Below are 12,984 nucleotides of genomic sequence, written 5' to 3' on the forward strand. Positions count from 1 at the left end.
AAACGCATTTATAACAAACATGAGCTGTCAATCATACAGACAGTCAGCAGACTGGGTCTTTCTCAAGCTCAATCGCAGTGTGTCGTACCTTCATTGAAAGCAGTCGTGTCAGGTAGATCTCAGGGATGGCTTTTGCCCGCTCTCTCTCTCTCATGCTGCTCTTCCTGTGTTTGGGGATCTCGGGGTCTTCGCTCGGCTTCACTAGATGCCACAGTCGAAGACCCTCCTCTTCCTCGCCCTCCAGCATAGGCGTTTCTAAAGCGGTTGGCAGAAGAGGTTACGGTAATGAACTGGAAAAAGTCGCCGATGGGCCAAATTGTTTTGGACTTACTCTCTCCTGTCTGATAGACCTGCTTCACTCCAAGAGAACTCTGGGAACGAGGGATGAGAGCCACCGTGGCCTCGTCGGGCACCTGACAACACAAGAAGAAAAATGCTCGACCAGAAGAATCAAATCAAACCAGTCAACGATTCAGTTCTGGAAATGCATTCGGAAATGTCACGGTACACACGGTACCTTGTAGTGCTGTAAAGTGTTGATTCGTTTCCAGCGACCCTGAACGATGGCTGTGACATCGTCATCAGAAAGAGTCAGGTGACCCGCCTGACCTGACCGCCACTCTAAAAGTAAAACAAGCCGTGTTAAAAGTCACAACAATCGAGCAAATGATAAAAAAAAAGCTCAGAGATCGTTTTGAATGTCACGTTCCCCACATAAAAAACGAAATATTCGCCGTACCGAGATCCAACGAGTCAGCAGCTGGTCTCTGGGAGTATGGAACGCCTTTGTAAATCTGGTCCAAGATTTTATCTTTAACCTGCGTGATGGTGTCAGTGTCCAGTACTTTCACAGGGCAGGGCTGGACCTCCACACCACTCTTCACCAGCACTGTCAGAGTCTAAAACACAAAGCTCTCGATAAACGAAAAGTGTTTCCGGCGGCAGGCGCCGAGATGGAGGCATTACTGAGACCCACCAGTGAGCAGTAGTCTATATCCTCTCTGAACAGATGGCTGTCGTTGAGCGTGCGCTTGGCTTTGCCCGTCACTGCATCCACGGGTCCTTTATCCACCTGGTATTTAATAGCTCTGTATAACTTGTAGAGAGGCTCGCCGGCAACCTCCTACGCGAACAAACACATGCAAAGCAATTTGATAACACACCAATGTTCAGCCATTCAATTCAATAATCATAATCAAAATCATAATTTGAGAATTCATTTGATGTGCGTCACAAGCGTATGCCAGTTCTTTGGCTCCAAACTCCCAGCAAATGTGACATTATAGATGTTACGTGTCAAGATGTGAACCATCACGTGATGTGATACCTTGAGAAAAGAGTACAGGCAGATGGACATCCAGTTGGTGAGCATCTTCTCCACGACCGTCTCAGTCCTGGAACATTGTTTCAGAGAACATTTCATTCCATCAGATCAGGAATATTAAAACGACATTTCACCCAAGAATAAAAGTTCTGTCATCATTTACTCGCCCTCGAGTCGTTTCAAATCTGTATAAATGTCTTGGTTCCGATGAGCACGGAGTAAGATATTTGGAAGAATGCTTGTAACCAAGCAGTTCTGGGACACCATTGACTACCATAGTAGGAAATATTGCTTTATAAATTCAAAATCTTTGTTCTGTTGAACACAAAAGAAGATATTTTGAAGAATGTAGGAAAGCAAACAGTTCTGGGACACTGGGTCATTTTTTCTACTATGGTAGTCAATGGTGGCCAAGAACTGCTACATACATTCTTCCAAATATCTTTCTCTGTGTTCATCGCAACAAAGACATTTATACAGACTTGGAACAACTCGAGGGCGAGTAAATGAAGACAGAATTTTCATTTTTGAGAGAAACGTAGTGTTTTTATAAACTGTACCTGCGCAGCATCAGTTTTGGATTCTTGGCCACGTATTGCTGCACCAGATCTCCCAGCAGAGTCTTCATGACATCCGTGAAGTATTCCAACTTATCATGGAGAGCCATCGTGAGAAGAGATGCCACGTAACCTCTGTCCCTCTGGGAGAAACTCTGCTGCGCTTCCAGCGTGTGAATGAACTGCAGAAACACCGAGAGAACTTTCTCATCTCACACGCTCGAGTCGACTAGTTTGACCAATTTCCATCAAACCGCCCGAGCTTTCAAAACACAGCATGCGGAATGTGTCTGCGAAGAACAGACTGCAGCTCTGGATAAATATTTAAGATGTCGAGGTACAACATCATATTTCACACGTCTGCCGCATTGTTTGGCAGTTTAAACTCCAACATCGAGAAAGCGAGATTTTCCAAAACCTCAAACACCTTCTGCACTAAAAAAGCATCCAGCTGCGTTGGATGTGAAATGAATATTACATTTGCTTACGGTTTCATCTTTTGTTTACTCTTTGAGGTGAAATAATGGCTACAAAAAACCCACTCGCATCAGCCGCTGATGTGTGGAACACGCCTCTGGCGTAAACATTGTAATTTCATTTGTCTTTTTTCTCTCAACAGTAAGATAGCGCCGGCAAAACTCTGAAAGCGTTTCACTGACCCGTATGAGGAAGAGTCTGTTGTTGAGCAGGTTATTCAGCTGGCCCAGTCCCTGTTGTACGGTCTGTCTGCGAGAGTCGGGCAGGTCCAGATTCTTACTCAGTGGCGCCCCCTTCTGGCCGGGGAAGAAAACGCGCTCTGCGTATGTACGGTAATCCAGAAATGGGATGCCTGGACCGCCGACGTCACTGCTCAGATCCATCATCTCGGTCATTAGATCTGGAAAGGAAAATTAACTGGTGATTATGCTGCAAAATACAGAAATGACATTAAGTGTCTTGTGCTATGTTGAATTTATATTACTTATCATATATACAGAATTAATAGTAGTAGTATTACTTTACAGTAATAAAAATCGCTTTACACGTAACAAAGGTATTATATACAAAGATAAAAAAGCAGTGCTGACATACCAGTGAACTCTTTTCTGCATTGATCGCCGACATTTATTTCCAGAGTCTCCAGCTGCACGAGAACCTTTTTATAGTCTCTCAAAGCCTGCTTACTCTTCCTCCTGTATAAACCCGAGAGCGAGAGGAAACACGAAGGGTCAGGTATAAATGGATGGCATTAGAATCCTTCTGAATGCTGGATTAGAGTTCACGGACTCATCGTCATGACGACGGCCGTGTGAATTCACTCTACCTGTACATGAGAATAATGACCAACACGATGAGGACGACCACCGCTGCCCCCGCTGCCAGTCCGATCTGAGCGGCCAGAGGCACCGGAGAGTGCAAATCGTTGTCGTATTCAACTGGGCCCAAATCGAACTCTATTTTCCCCATTAAAACCTAAAAGAAACCCATAGGAACATCGTCTCTGATTGGCAAATAAAGACACACACACCACGTTTAAACCAGATGACACAATAAAGCGCCAAGAAGTTAATTTGACGTGTTAATCCATTTACCAAATGACTAAACCATTTTTTGACGCATCTCATTGGTCCAAACGCTCACTGCATATTAACGATTTAATGTTTTCCGATTGGCTGTTTGCTAGCTCTGGGCAGCGTTTTGCTTTTTTCTTAGAACGAAGTTTAAACTCTTGATTTATCTGGTTTGAATGTGATGTGACCCTACAACTCCATAGTCCCTGCAGATTATTTCTGAAAACAAGCTAAATAAATAATTGGCTAGCTAGATATAAGTATGCCTAGCGTCAGAGTTATTTTGGGTTACCAGTACAAGAACCGTTACTTGGCTAAACTCAATGTGACAAAGTTACACGACCCATTCAACAAATTGTTGATTTAACTAAATTAATATACAAATTGTTTAATTAATATATATATATAAATAGTTATATTATTAGCCACTAGCCAGACTGATCAACAAACACAGACCGGAAATTAACTTCAGGCCAGGCATGTGCGTCCGATAAAACCGTCTATACACAAACTCCCTTAAAGTGTATAAACGAATTGCCAAATGTTACGATTACTTAACCACACGGATAATTAATAAACTCTCCAGTTGAGGCCATTTGACGTGACCACTAACTTTGAGTCTGGGTTGGTCGTCATCATCCAGAGCAAGCGGCTGCACCTCGGGCGGTTCGCAGTACAGATGGGTGTTATCCAACGTCTTTACGTCACACTCTTCAATCCCCAGCCGAGCCCGGACTTCTTCTCTGCTCATGGCGAGTGTCAAACCCTTCCCCTTCACAAAGACATAACACACACTCAGTCATACAGCAACACTTATATTGTCTCGATTGCTCAGTCTAAACCCCGAGTTCATATCTCACTAAATCTGGGTTCAAATATTCTTATTTGATCTGAACTGATACAAATCAAAAGTCATTTTAGCAAATTCAGTCAACAAAGCATCTGTATCCGAATCACACGATTCGTCATCAGTAGCGGTTCAATGGCGCAGGTTGTTTACGAACGGTTCATTCCAAACGTTCTAGTATAAAAACACCTCCAAATACATCAGCATTCAATCGCGCATCCTCAAATCGATCTACTCTAGTTCATTTTTATTATCTAGATATAACGCACCTCCACTGCCAGGACTCCGCCGGGTTTGAAGCGAATGGCTGTTCCCGGAGCCTCGCTGTTCAGCTGGAATAACTCTGGGTTTGGGTGGTATACGAATTCTTTGTTCTTGATGGTTTTGAAGTCGATGTGCACGTTGTCCATCTCAAACCACACTCGCGTGATCCGCGAGTCCGGCGGCACGGAGGGGGTCCTGCAAATCATCCGCTCCGAGGTAACATTGGTGCACAGCTCCTGTCTCTAAAGACACAGATAAACGTCCAGCATTGAATTTCCAAAAACATTCTCTTTCATGAGCTTTGAGAGTGAGGGAGTACAAATATACTTCATTTACAAGAAATATTTGAGCCTCTGCGAGACCCTGTATGCATTGATTTTGTACATGAACGTGGCGTTTGATAAGTAAAGCTGGTTATACGTGTGAAATGTGTTTTACCGTTATCAGGGGACTCCTGACGGAGACGTGACTATATCTGCGTTTTCTGACTTCAGAAGCGTGTCTCGGCTCAAAAGAGACCGACATCTTCGGCTGCTGGACGACGTTCAGGTTTTGTCCAGTCACACATACAGCACGTCCCCCCCTGCATTCAGACACAAACAATGTTTGAGGAACACAGTCTCGTAATGTAGATGTAGAACGAATGACTTTCTGAGCAATGAACAGACCCGTAGAAACTCTCCGTAGGGGTCGCATCAGTAATAACCGGGTCTTCCATATAACCGAAAAGGACACTGCCCACAATCCTCTCTGCCTTTCCAAATATCACCTTGACTGGCACTTTTCCAGTTTGGTTTGAGTGACTGGTTCGACAGATCAGCCAAGTGTCACTCACTCCATCTCTACGAAAAAAAACACGACACGAATCAAACGAATGTGATCCGAGATGCGACTAACTTTTTAATTCAAGACACCATCGACGCTTACATGCGACAGGGCTGTGAGCCCACGAAAGCTTGGAGGCCTGTGATTTCATCGCTTCTTTGTTCCGTTCTCTGTCCCGTCAGCAGTTGAGACCCATGAATGGTGAGTATCGTGCCTCCCGCTAAAGGTCCCCTGTCAGGCACAATCCTGCTCAGCCGTGGGTCCTGATATGAGAACGTCTGCTGGGATTCTCCCCTTTCTGAGCCTCTCACTGTGATGACGACCGGTCCAGCGGACACGTTTGGGCTCGCCAGCAGCTCACACACGATGCTGAAACACGTTAGAAGAAAAAATGCAATGGTTTTGAAATGCAATCACACAGTAATCTGTCATCCTGACAAATGTCTGATTATTTATCGCACCAAAAACGCAGTCACTTAAAGGGATCGTTCACGCAAAAATTGAAATTCTCACCCTCAAGTTGTTCCAAACCTGACTAAATTTCTTTAAAGAAAGATATTTGGAAGAATGTAAGCATCTGAGGTTTCTGGGACATCATTGACTACTATAGTAGAAACAATTATTGTATCATTTTTTTGGTTCTGTGGAACACAAAATGAGATACTTTGAAGAATTTAGGAAAACAAACAGATCTGGGGCACATTTGACTACCATTTAAAAATTTGTCTACCATGGTAGTCAATGGTGCTGCAGAAATCTGAGTTGCTAACATTTTTCTAAACAACTTTCTTTGTGTTTAAGAGAACAAAAGAAATGTAGACAGGTTTGGAACAACTTGAGGTTGAGTAATTCATGAGAGGATTTTCATTTTTGGGTGAACCATCCCTTTAAGAAACAGAGAAGAGGGATGTTAGGTGTGATGCTGGTACTGTACCTTGTGGAAATGCGGTAAGCCTCGAGGAGAGGCCTGCATGGGACCCCTGCCACCGTCACTCCGGCCTGGATGTCCTGGAAGCTCTGGCCGAGATTCGAACCCTGGATCGTCAGCAGAATGCCGCCCTCCAGTGGCCCGGTCAGCGGTTCGACCTGACCACACCAATACACAAACCAAGTCTTGAGAAACATTTATTACTGCGATCAATGAAAATCAACTCAAGCTTTAATTCAGTTTTCTAATTCAACTTTTAGAAAAGGGCCCATGAACTCTCGCTATGGGCTAAATATTTCTGACTAACTGGTTTACAGAATACAGGGCCAGCAGTTATTTTATTGACTTACAACACAGATGAGAAAACAAGATGGATTTACTTTAGAAGCAAACAGACATAAGATACTGCAGCTTGGTTATAGAAAAATGTAATAAAATGTTAAAACAATCAAGACTATTTGTCATGGGGTAGGTAAAAACAATTCAAAGAGAAAACAAGTTTAACAAGTTTACCACAATGACTAATAATGTTCAAGCAATGAATTTTCAGATTCAGATTCATAAAAACGTCACTGTTGTTTTTATCTTTCAAAACAATGTGAGAAAATTAAAACAATGTGATACAGTCAGTGAAGTTCTTCTGCAGATCATTTGAATCACTGACAACAATGAAACAAATCTCAGTGCAAAACTTACAATTTGAAGTTTAGCGAGAAACTAAGTTACTATATAGTTGCTATACCAGAACTTCATGTGCTGACGCATTTCTGATCAAAACATGTGGAACAAAACGGTGGACCGTGTGTGTGTGTGTGCACACCTGTGTAATAAGAGGGGGAGGACAGGTGTCCACCGTTCCACTGGCACACGATTGGTTGTACACACAACCAGGTGCTTCATCAGCACACCACACACACCCGTAACTGTCTGCAACCGCGTGACACTGACTGCAGTCGGACTGCCCCACTGCGCAGTTGTACAGCTGCACTGTTACACGGAAACAAAGAACAGATACAACACTGTTAAAGGATAAAGAAGTGTGCGCTATTTACAGACCTTGATTCAAATAAAAAAAATCTGTTGACATTTATTCACCCTCATGTCGTTAAAAAAGTGTACGTGACTCTTTCTTTTGTGGAACACAAAAGACGATATTTTGAGAAATGTCTTTGTGGTTTTGTGTTCATACAATGGAAGTCAACGGGTCCCAATGTTATTTGGTTACTAACGTTCTTCAAAATACATTTTGTGTTCATGTTTGAAATGACATGAGGCTAAGTAAATGATGAAAGAATTCTCATTTTTGATGCGCTATCCCTTTAACGTCATCATCTGTTATTCTGATTCTTTTTTTCACCACCTCTATTGGACCATCATGTTTGTCTGATGATGAATTAAACATGTAGAAAAGGTCACTGTACTTACGGCGAAGATGTGGCGCTGAATCTATACGTTGCGTGCCCCATTGCAGATATACAAGGGCAGAATATTCAAACTGCTTCCCTGAGAACTGAAACTAAACACACACACAAAATCAATGTGTAATCAGCCAAGTGCATACCGACAAATAACACGCGGCACCATCAACAAATCCACATCTGGATTGCTGTGTTGTGCCATAAATTACAGCTATTATCAGTGCAGACGTCACACGCAAGTCTATATTAGCCGCTGCGGATGTGGCGTGATGCGACGCAGCTCAGAATAAATGGATGCTATTAATATCACCTGATGAGCAGCGCACTTGAACACATGCGCCCCCGTCTCTTCGCTGCGGTCCAGCGTGGCCGGTAACCGCAGCTCCTGGCCTTCGATGACCAGCACGCACTTGTAATCTTCCTCATCCTGTTTGGAATATCAGACCGTATATCACACGCTAATCACGGGCTGTCTCCAACCCCCTCACCCTCCACACACATTATCATAAATGAACACCCACATCAAGACCCTGAGAATAATGGCCTCTTTAAATGCACGGACATGAAATGACCAAGGCCAGCGTATTGACTGAGGTGCAAAATGAGGTGTGGAGGGTCAAACCGCAGATGATAATCACCTCGAATATGTCCAGGTTTTTGCCCTGCAGAGAGAGCTCGGTGTCAAAGCCGACAGGAACCAGAGGTGAGCTCTGCAGGGCCCACACGCAGGGGCAAGAGTCAGATCCACGGGGCTTTAACTCCTCCTGTACACAAACACATAAGATATCGGGATTTGAATTCAATTCAATTCAATTTTATTTATATAGCGCTTTTCACAATGTGCATTGTTCCAAAGCAGCTTTACAGGAGCAAATAAGAAAAACACAGAAAGGTAAAATACAGCACAGTGAATGCAGGTAATGCTCGCCCACATCTGTCCTACCGTGTTTAGAATATTGTGAATCTCTTATGGTTTAGTAAATGGGTAGTTGACGAAAATTTTGAAAACAAACTGTTAAACATTACTTATATTTATCATTTACATCATAAAGAGCAAAAAAGAGATTTATCTTCATTGTTAGTTTTTTTTTACCGTCACACCATAGGACAAATTTGCATATTAGTCTGTCAACTTTTTGACAGACTAATTGACAAAAAATGTTACTGTGCAAAATATCCGAAAGCTAAAGCACAACACGGTGTTAGCAGTCTATTCAAATCATCAGCACTAAAAAACAAAAAAAACTCTAGATGAACCCATCAACCTCATTATTCGACTAGCTGGTACTTTATGGTGTTCTATTAGTCTGTTGGGCTGTGTCCACCAAAGCGTTTTTTTCCTAAGACCAGCATATTTGTTGGAAATACAAGCGCCACGCTTTTAAAAAAATGGCAGCAGCTGGCGAGGCGATGAGAGCTTATTCCATGTGAAGTGCTCATTTTTTCCCAGTTGCCAAAAAATGTCCAACGTTTCATTACAATGCGGTGTCGATCCTCTGTGATCGGTGCGGGGTGGGACAAAAACCAAACAAACCAACCAAATAGCATCGTATGTGTAGCATAACTGAAAAACAATGCAGAAGTTAATATTTCTGTTTCTTGAACATCCATTTCTGTACCAGACGACATCCCCGGGCTACCACAATATTAACACCTGTTCAATTACATAGGTTCATAAAACTATCTTTGTAATCAGATACTATTAACACATTACATTTACATTTACGCATTTGGCAGACGCTTTTATCCAAAGCGACTTACAGTGCATTTAGTCCAGTGGTTCTCAAACTTTTTCGTTGTAAGGCCCCCTTTGTGTTAAGTGCATCGCTTTGCGGCCCCCCATATAAAGACGTATAATCTTAAACTTAGAATTTTAATTAAACCAAAAACATTCAGTTATACAATGCTGGAACCTCAATTCTTTTGGTTGGTGGTGTCATTTTTCTGATGTTTGATTGCATAAAATCTATGATAAATTTCTATATTTCATAAAATGCCACAAAATCTGTGGCCCCCCTGGATCCATCTTGGGGCCCCCAGTTTGAGAACCACTGATTCAGTCTATACATGTTTTTTTTTATCAGTGTGTGTTCCCTGGGATCGAACCCACAACCGTGCGTTGTTAGCACAATGCTCTACCAACGGAGCTACACAGGAACACATTACTCAAAAAATATTGTGTAAATGATTCTGTTAATTAAAAACACTCTGTTACCCACATACAGTCATTTTCAGCCGCTTAAAAACACTTTGGTGAACCCATGCCCTTACACACAGATTTACTCCTGCTGCATTAGCACAGATGACAATGGACCTCTGTGACTGTCATGACCCCGACGTGGACTGTCTGAAAAGCCCAGGGTAAAGTCTCTTACCCTGCTGTTATAGATGATATGCTGGCTGGGGCAGCTCTTCTCATGAGCGCAGAGTTCATCCTTTACACACCAGTGACACGGCCACACGCTGCTAACACACGCCATACACCTGCAACACATCACACATGAGCCACAACAGAGTTATTCACTTTCTTTCCCTGAAGTTCACTTATGAAGTCATTCTTCCAAATATATTTCTCTGTGTTCATCAGAACTAAGAAATCTATACAGATTTGGAACAAAGTAAATGATGACTGAATTTTCATTTTTGGGTGGACTGTCCCAAAAATACAACTATCATTTAGTTTAAACCGGTTTTCCATAATCTCTCTGATGAATCTCCTGAAAACACGCCTACGTCACTTTTCACTCAAAAAATGTAAATAAAAAATGTATTGTAACACTTCATTTGTTTACAGTGGTAAATGGACAAACTAACAATGAGCAATTTAGTTTTTCAGCATGTATTAATATTTGTTAAGGCTAAAATACACAACAATACTTTTGCTCAGATTTTGCCCAGATTTTCAGTCTGGACTTGTTGCAGAAAGTCTGTGCCAGTCAGATTTGATCAGTTAGTGTGTTTCCATCTGAAACTTTCAAATAGTCAGCAAGTGTATGATGTCTAGTTAAAATAAAATCTGTTCAGATTTTAAAAGTCTTGTAGTGTGTTCCAGCCATTAGTCTTACTTAATTTCAATACAATTATTGGTGTTAGTTTAACATTAACCAATGTTAACAGTTACACCAACTAAAACGTGTTTGTAAACACTGAACTGAATGAATAAATGCTGTAGCATTGTTGTTACTTCACGTTAGCTAATTCATGCTAACTAATGCGTAAAAATGCAACCCTTTTTTAAACTGTTACCAGAATTACTTTTAAAAACCAGCCGCAAAATAATGCTACTATATCATAAACGTAAATTCACACAGCAACACAACAAACAATACTGTGATGTATAAATACAGTGAGGGAAATAAGTATTTGATCCCCTGCTGATTTTGTAAGTTTGCCTACTTACAAACAAATGAAGGGTCTATAATTTTTATGGTGGGTTTATTTTAACTGATAGACACAGAATATTAAAAAAAATCAGGGGAAAAAAATGTTATATAAAGGTTATAAATTGATTTGCATTTCAGTCAGTGAAATAAGTATTTGATCCCCTACCAACTAGCAAGAATTCTGGCTCCACAGATTGGTTATGTGCCTATATGGACCACAGATTAGTCCTGTCACTTTAAGAAAGTACTCCTAAATCAGCTTGTTATGTATATAAAAGATGCCTGCCAACAGAATCTGTATCTTCCAGTTCAACCTCTCCAACACCATGGTCCAGACCAAATAGGTTTTAAAGGATGTCAGCGACAAGATTGGAGACCTGCACAAACCTTGAATAGGCTGCAGACAGAAGCTTGGTGAGAAGGAGACAACTGTTGGTGTGATTATTTGGAAATAGAAGATATACAAAATAACTATCAAATGCCCTTGTTCTGGAGCTCCCTGCAATATTTCCCCAATGGGGTAAAGATGATCATGAGAAATGTTAAAGATCAGCCCAGAACTACACGGAAGAAGCCTGTTAATGATTTCAAGACAGTTGGGAACACAGTTAGCAAGCAAAACATTGGTAACACATTGGTAACACGCTATGCCACAGTAGACTGAAATCCTGAAGCACCCGCAAGGTCCTCCTGCCCAAGAAGGCCCGCCTGGCTCGTCTTAAGTTTGACAATGAACATAAAAATGATTCAGAAAAGGCTTTGGCGAAAGTGCTGGCACTGCTGTGAGACCAAAATGGACTCCTGTGTTTGGAGGGAGAGAAATGCTGACTATGAGCCCAAGAACATCATGTCTACAGAGAAGCACAGTGTTGGAAACATTCTGCTTTAGGGCTTTTTCTCTGCTACAGGTATACAGGATGACTTCACCGCATTGAGGGGCTGAGGGACGGGCCCATGTACCGTAAAATCTTGGACGAGAACCTCCTCCCCTTAACTAGGTCACTGAAGATGGGTCATGGATGAGCCTTTAACATGACAAAGACGCAAAACATATTGCCAAGACAACCAAATAGTGGCTTAAGGAGAAGCACATTAAATGTCCTAGCCAGTCTCTAGACCCTAGTCCTATAGAACCTCTGTGAAGGAGGCTAAAACTCCAATTTGCTGAGCGACAGCCAAGAAACCTTAAAGATTGACAGAGGAGTGGACTAAATGTATCCGGACACATGTGCAAACCTGGTGACCAACTATCAGAAATGTCTGACCTCTGTGCTTGCCAACAAGGGTTTCTCCACAAAGTACAAAGTTATGTTTTGCTTGGGGATCAAATACTTATTTCACTGACTGAAATGCAAATCAATTTATAACCTTTATATAACATTTTTTTCCCCTGATTTTTTTTAATATTCTGTGTTTATCAGTTAAAATAAACCCACCATAAAAATTATAGACCCTTCATTTGTTTGTAAGTAGGCAAACTTACAAAATCAGCAGGGGATCAAATACTTATTTCCCTCACTGTATCAAGTGTCTATTGTTATATTATACAGCTATTACATTTTATTTCTTCAACAGCAGAAACATGTGTTTGTGTTCTTACGGTGAAGTAACATTGAGCCGTCCGACCGCTTTGCAGTCATAAAAGGTGATGTTTGTGTGCGAGAAAGTCACGTCTCCGAACTTCAGTGCCATCTGGACAGAGACGTGATCTACAAACAAACCCGCAGAAGAAATAACAGCTCATCAAAATGAACAAGAGACACGTTTACCCAACACATTTGAAAAGAGCATTTCTTGTTGAATATTTAACATTCCTTTACATTTCAATATTTAACCATCCCTGTGGTTTTCAAAGAGCAAACAGAGGATATTCTCACAGCGGACATTC

At 41.7% G+C, this 12,984-nt stretch overlaps 1 protein-coding gene across 4 annotated transcripts in view; it reads right to left on the bottom strand.

Moving 5' to 3' along the window:
* The window catches only part of plxnb3 (plexin B3), a 56,977-nt gene that overhangs the window by 4,744 nt on the left and 39,249 nt on the right, over nt 1–12,984 (bottom strand). For all 4 annotated transcript variants that reach the window (XM_057355887.1, XM_057355884.1, XM_057355888.1 and 1 more), the window contains exons 8-29: nt 12,697–12,805; nt 10,089–10,197; nt 8,352–8,477; nt 8,024–8,140; nt 7,721–7,811; nt 7,116–7,282; nt 6,302–6,453; nt 5,470–5,736; nt 5,211–5,384; nt 4,981–5,125; nt 4,548–4,784; nt 4,045–4,203; nt 3,185–3,333; nt 2,953–3,053; nt 2,541–2,758; nt 1,885–2,063; nt 1,328–1,394; nt 977–1,123; nt 740–899; nt 518–621; nt 332–413; nt 89–255 (exon numbers count right to left, since the gene is read on the bottom strand). In XM_057355887.1, the coding sequence (XP_057211870.1) occupies nt 89–255; nt 332–413; nt 518–621; nt 740–899; nt 977–1,123; nt 1,328–1,394; nt 1,885–2,063; nt 2,541–2,758; nt 2,953–3,053; nt 3,185–3,333; nt 4,045–4,203; nt 4,548–4,784; nt 4,981–5,125; nt 5,211–5,384; nt 5,470–5,736; nt 6,302–6,453; nt 7,116–7,282; nt 7,721–7,811; nt 8,024–8,140; nt 8,352–8,477; nt 10,089–10,197; nt 12,697–12,805 (3,227 nt within the window). The remainder of the gene's footprint in view (nt 1–88; nt 256–331; nt 414–517; nt 622–739; nt 900–976; nt 1,124–1,327; nt 1,395–1,884; nt 2,064–2,540; nt 2,759–2,952; nt 3,054–3,184; nt 3,334–4,044; nt 4,204–4,547; nt 4,785–4,980; nt 5,126–5,210; nt 5,385–5,469; nt 5,737–6,301; nt 6,454–7,115; nt 7,283–7,720; nt 7,812–8,023; nt 8,141–8,351; nt 8,478–10,088; nt 10,198–12,696; nt 12,806–12,984) is intronic.

The sequence above is a fragment of the Triplophysa rosa genome, linkage group LG17 (assembly GCF_024868665.1).
Source record: "Triplophysa rosa linkage group LG17, Trosa_1v2, whole genome shotgun sequence".
Lineage (NCBI taxonomy): Eukaryota > Metazoa > Chordata > Actinopteri > Cypriniformes > Nemacheilidae > Triplophysa > Triplophysa rosa.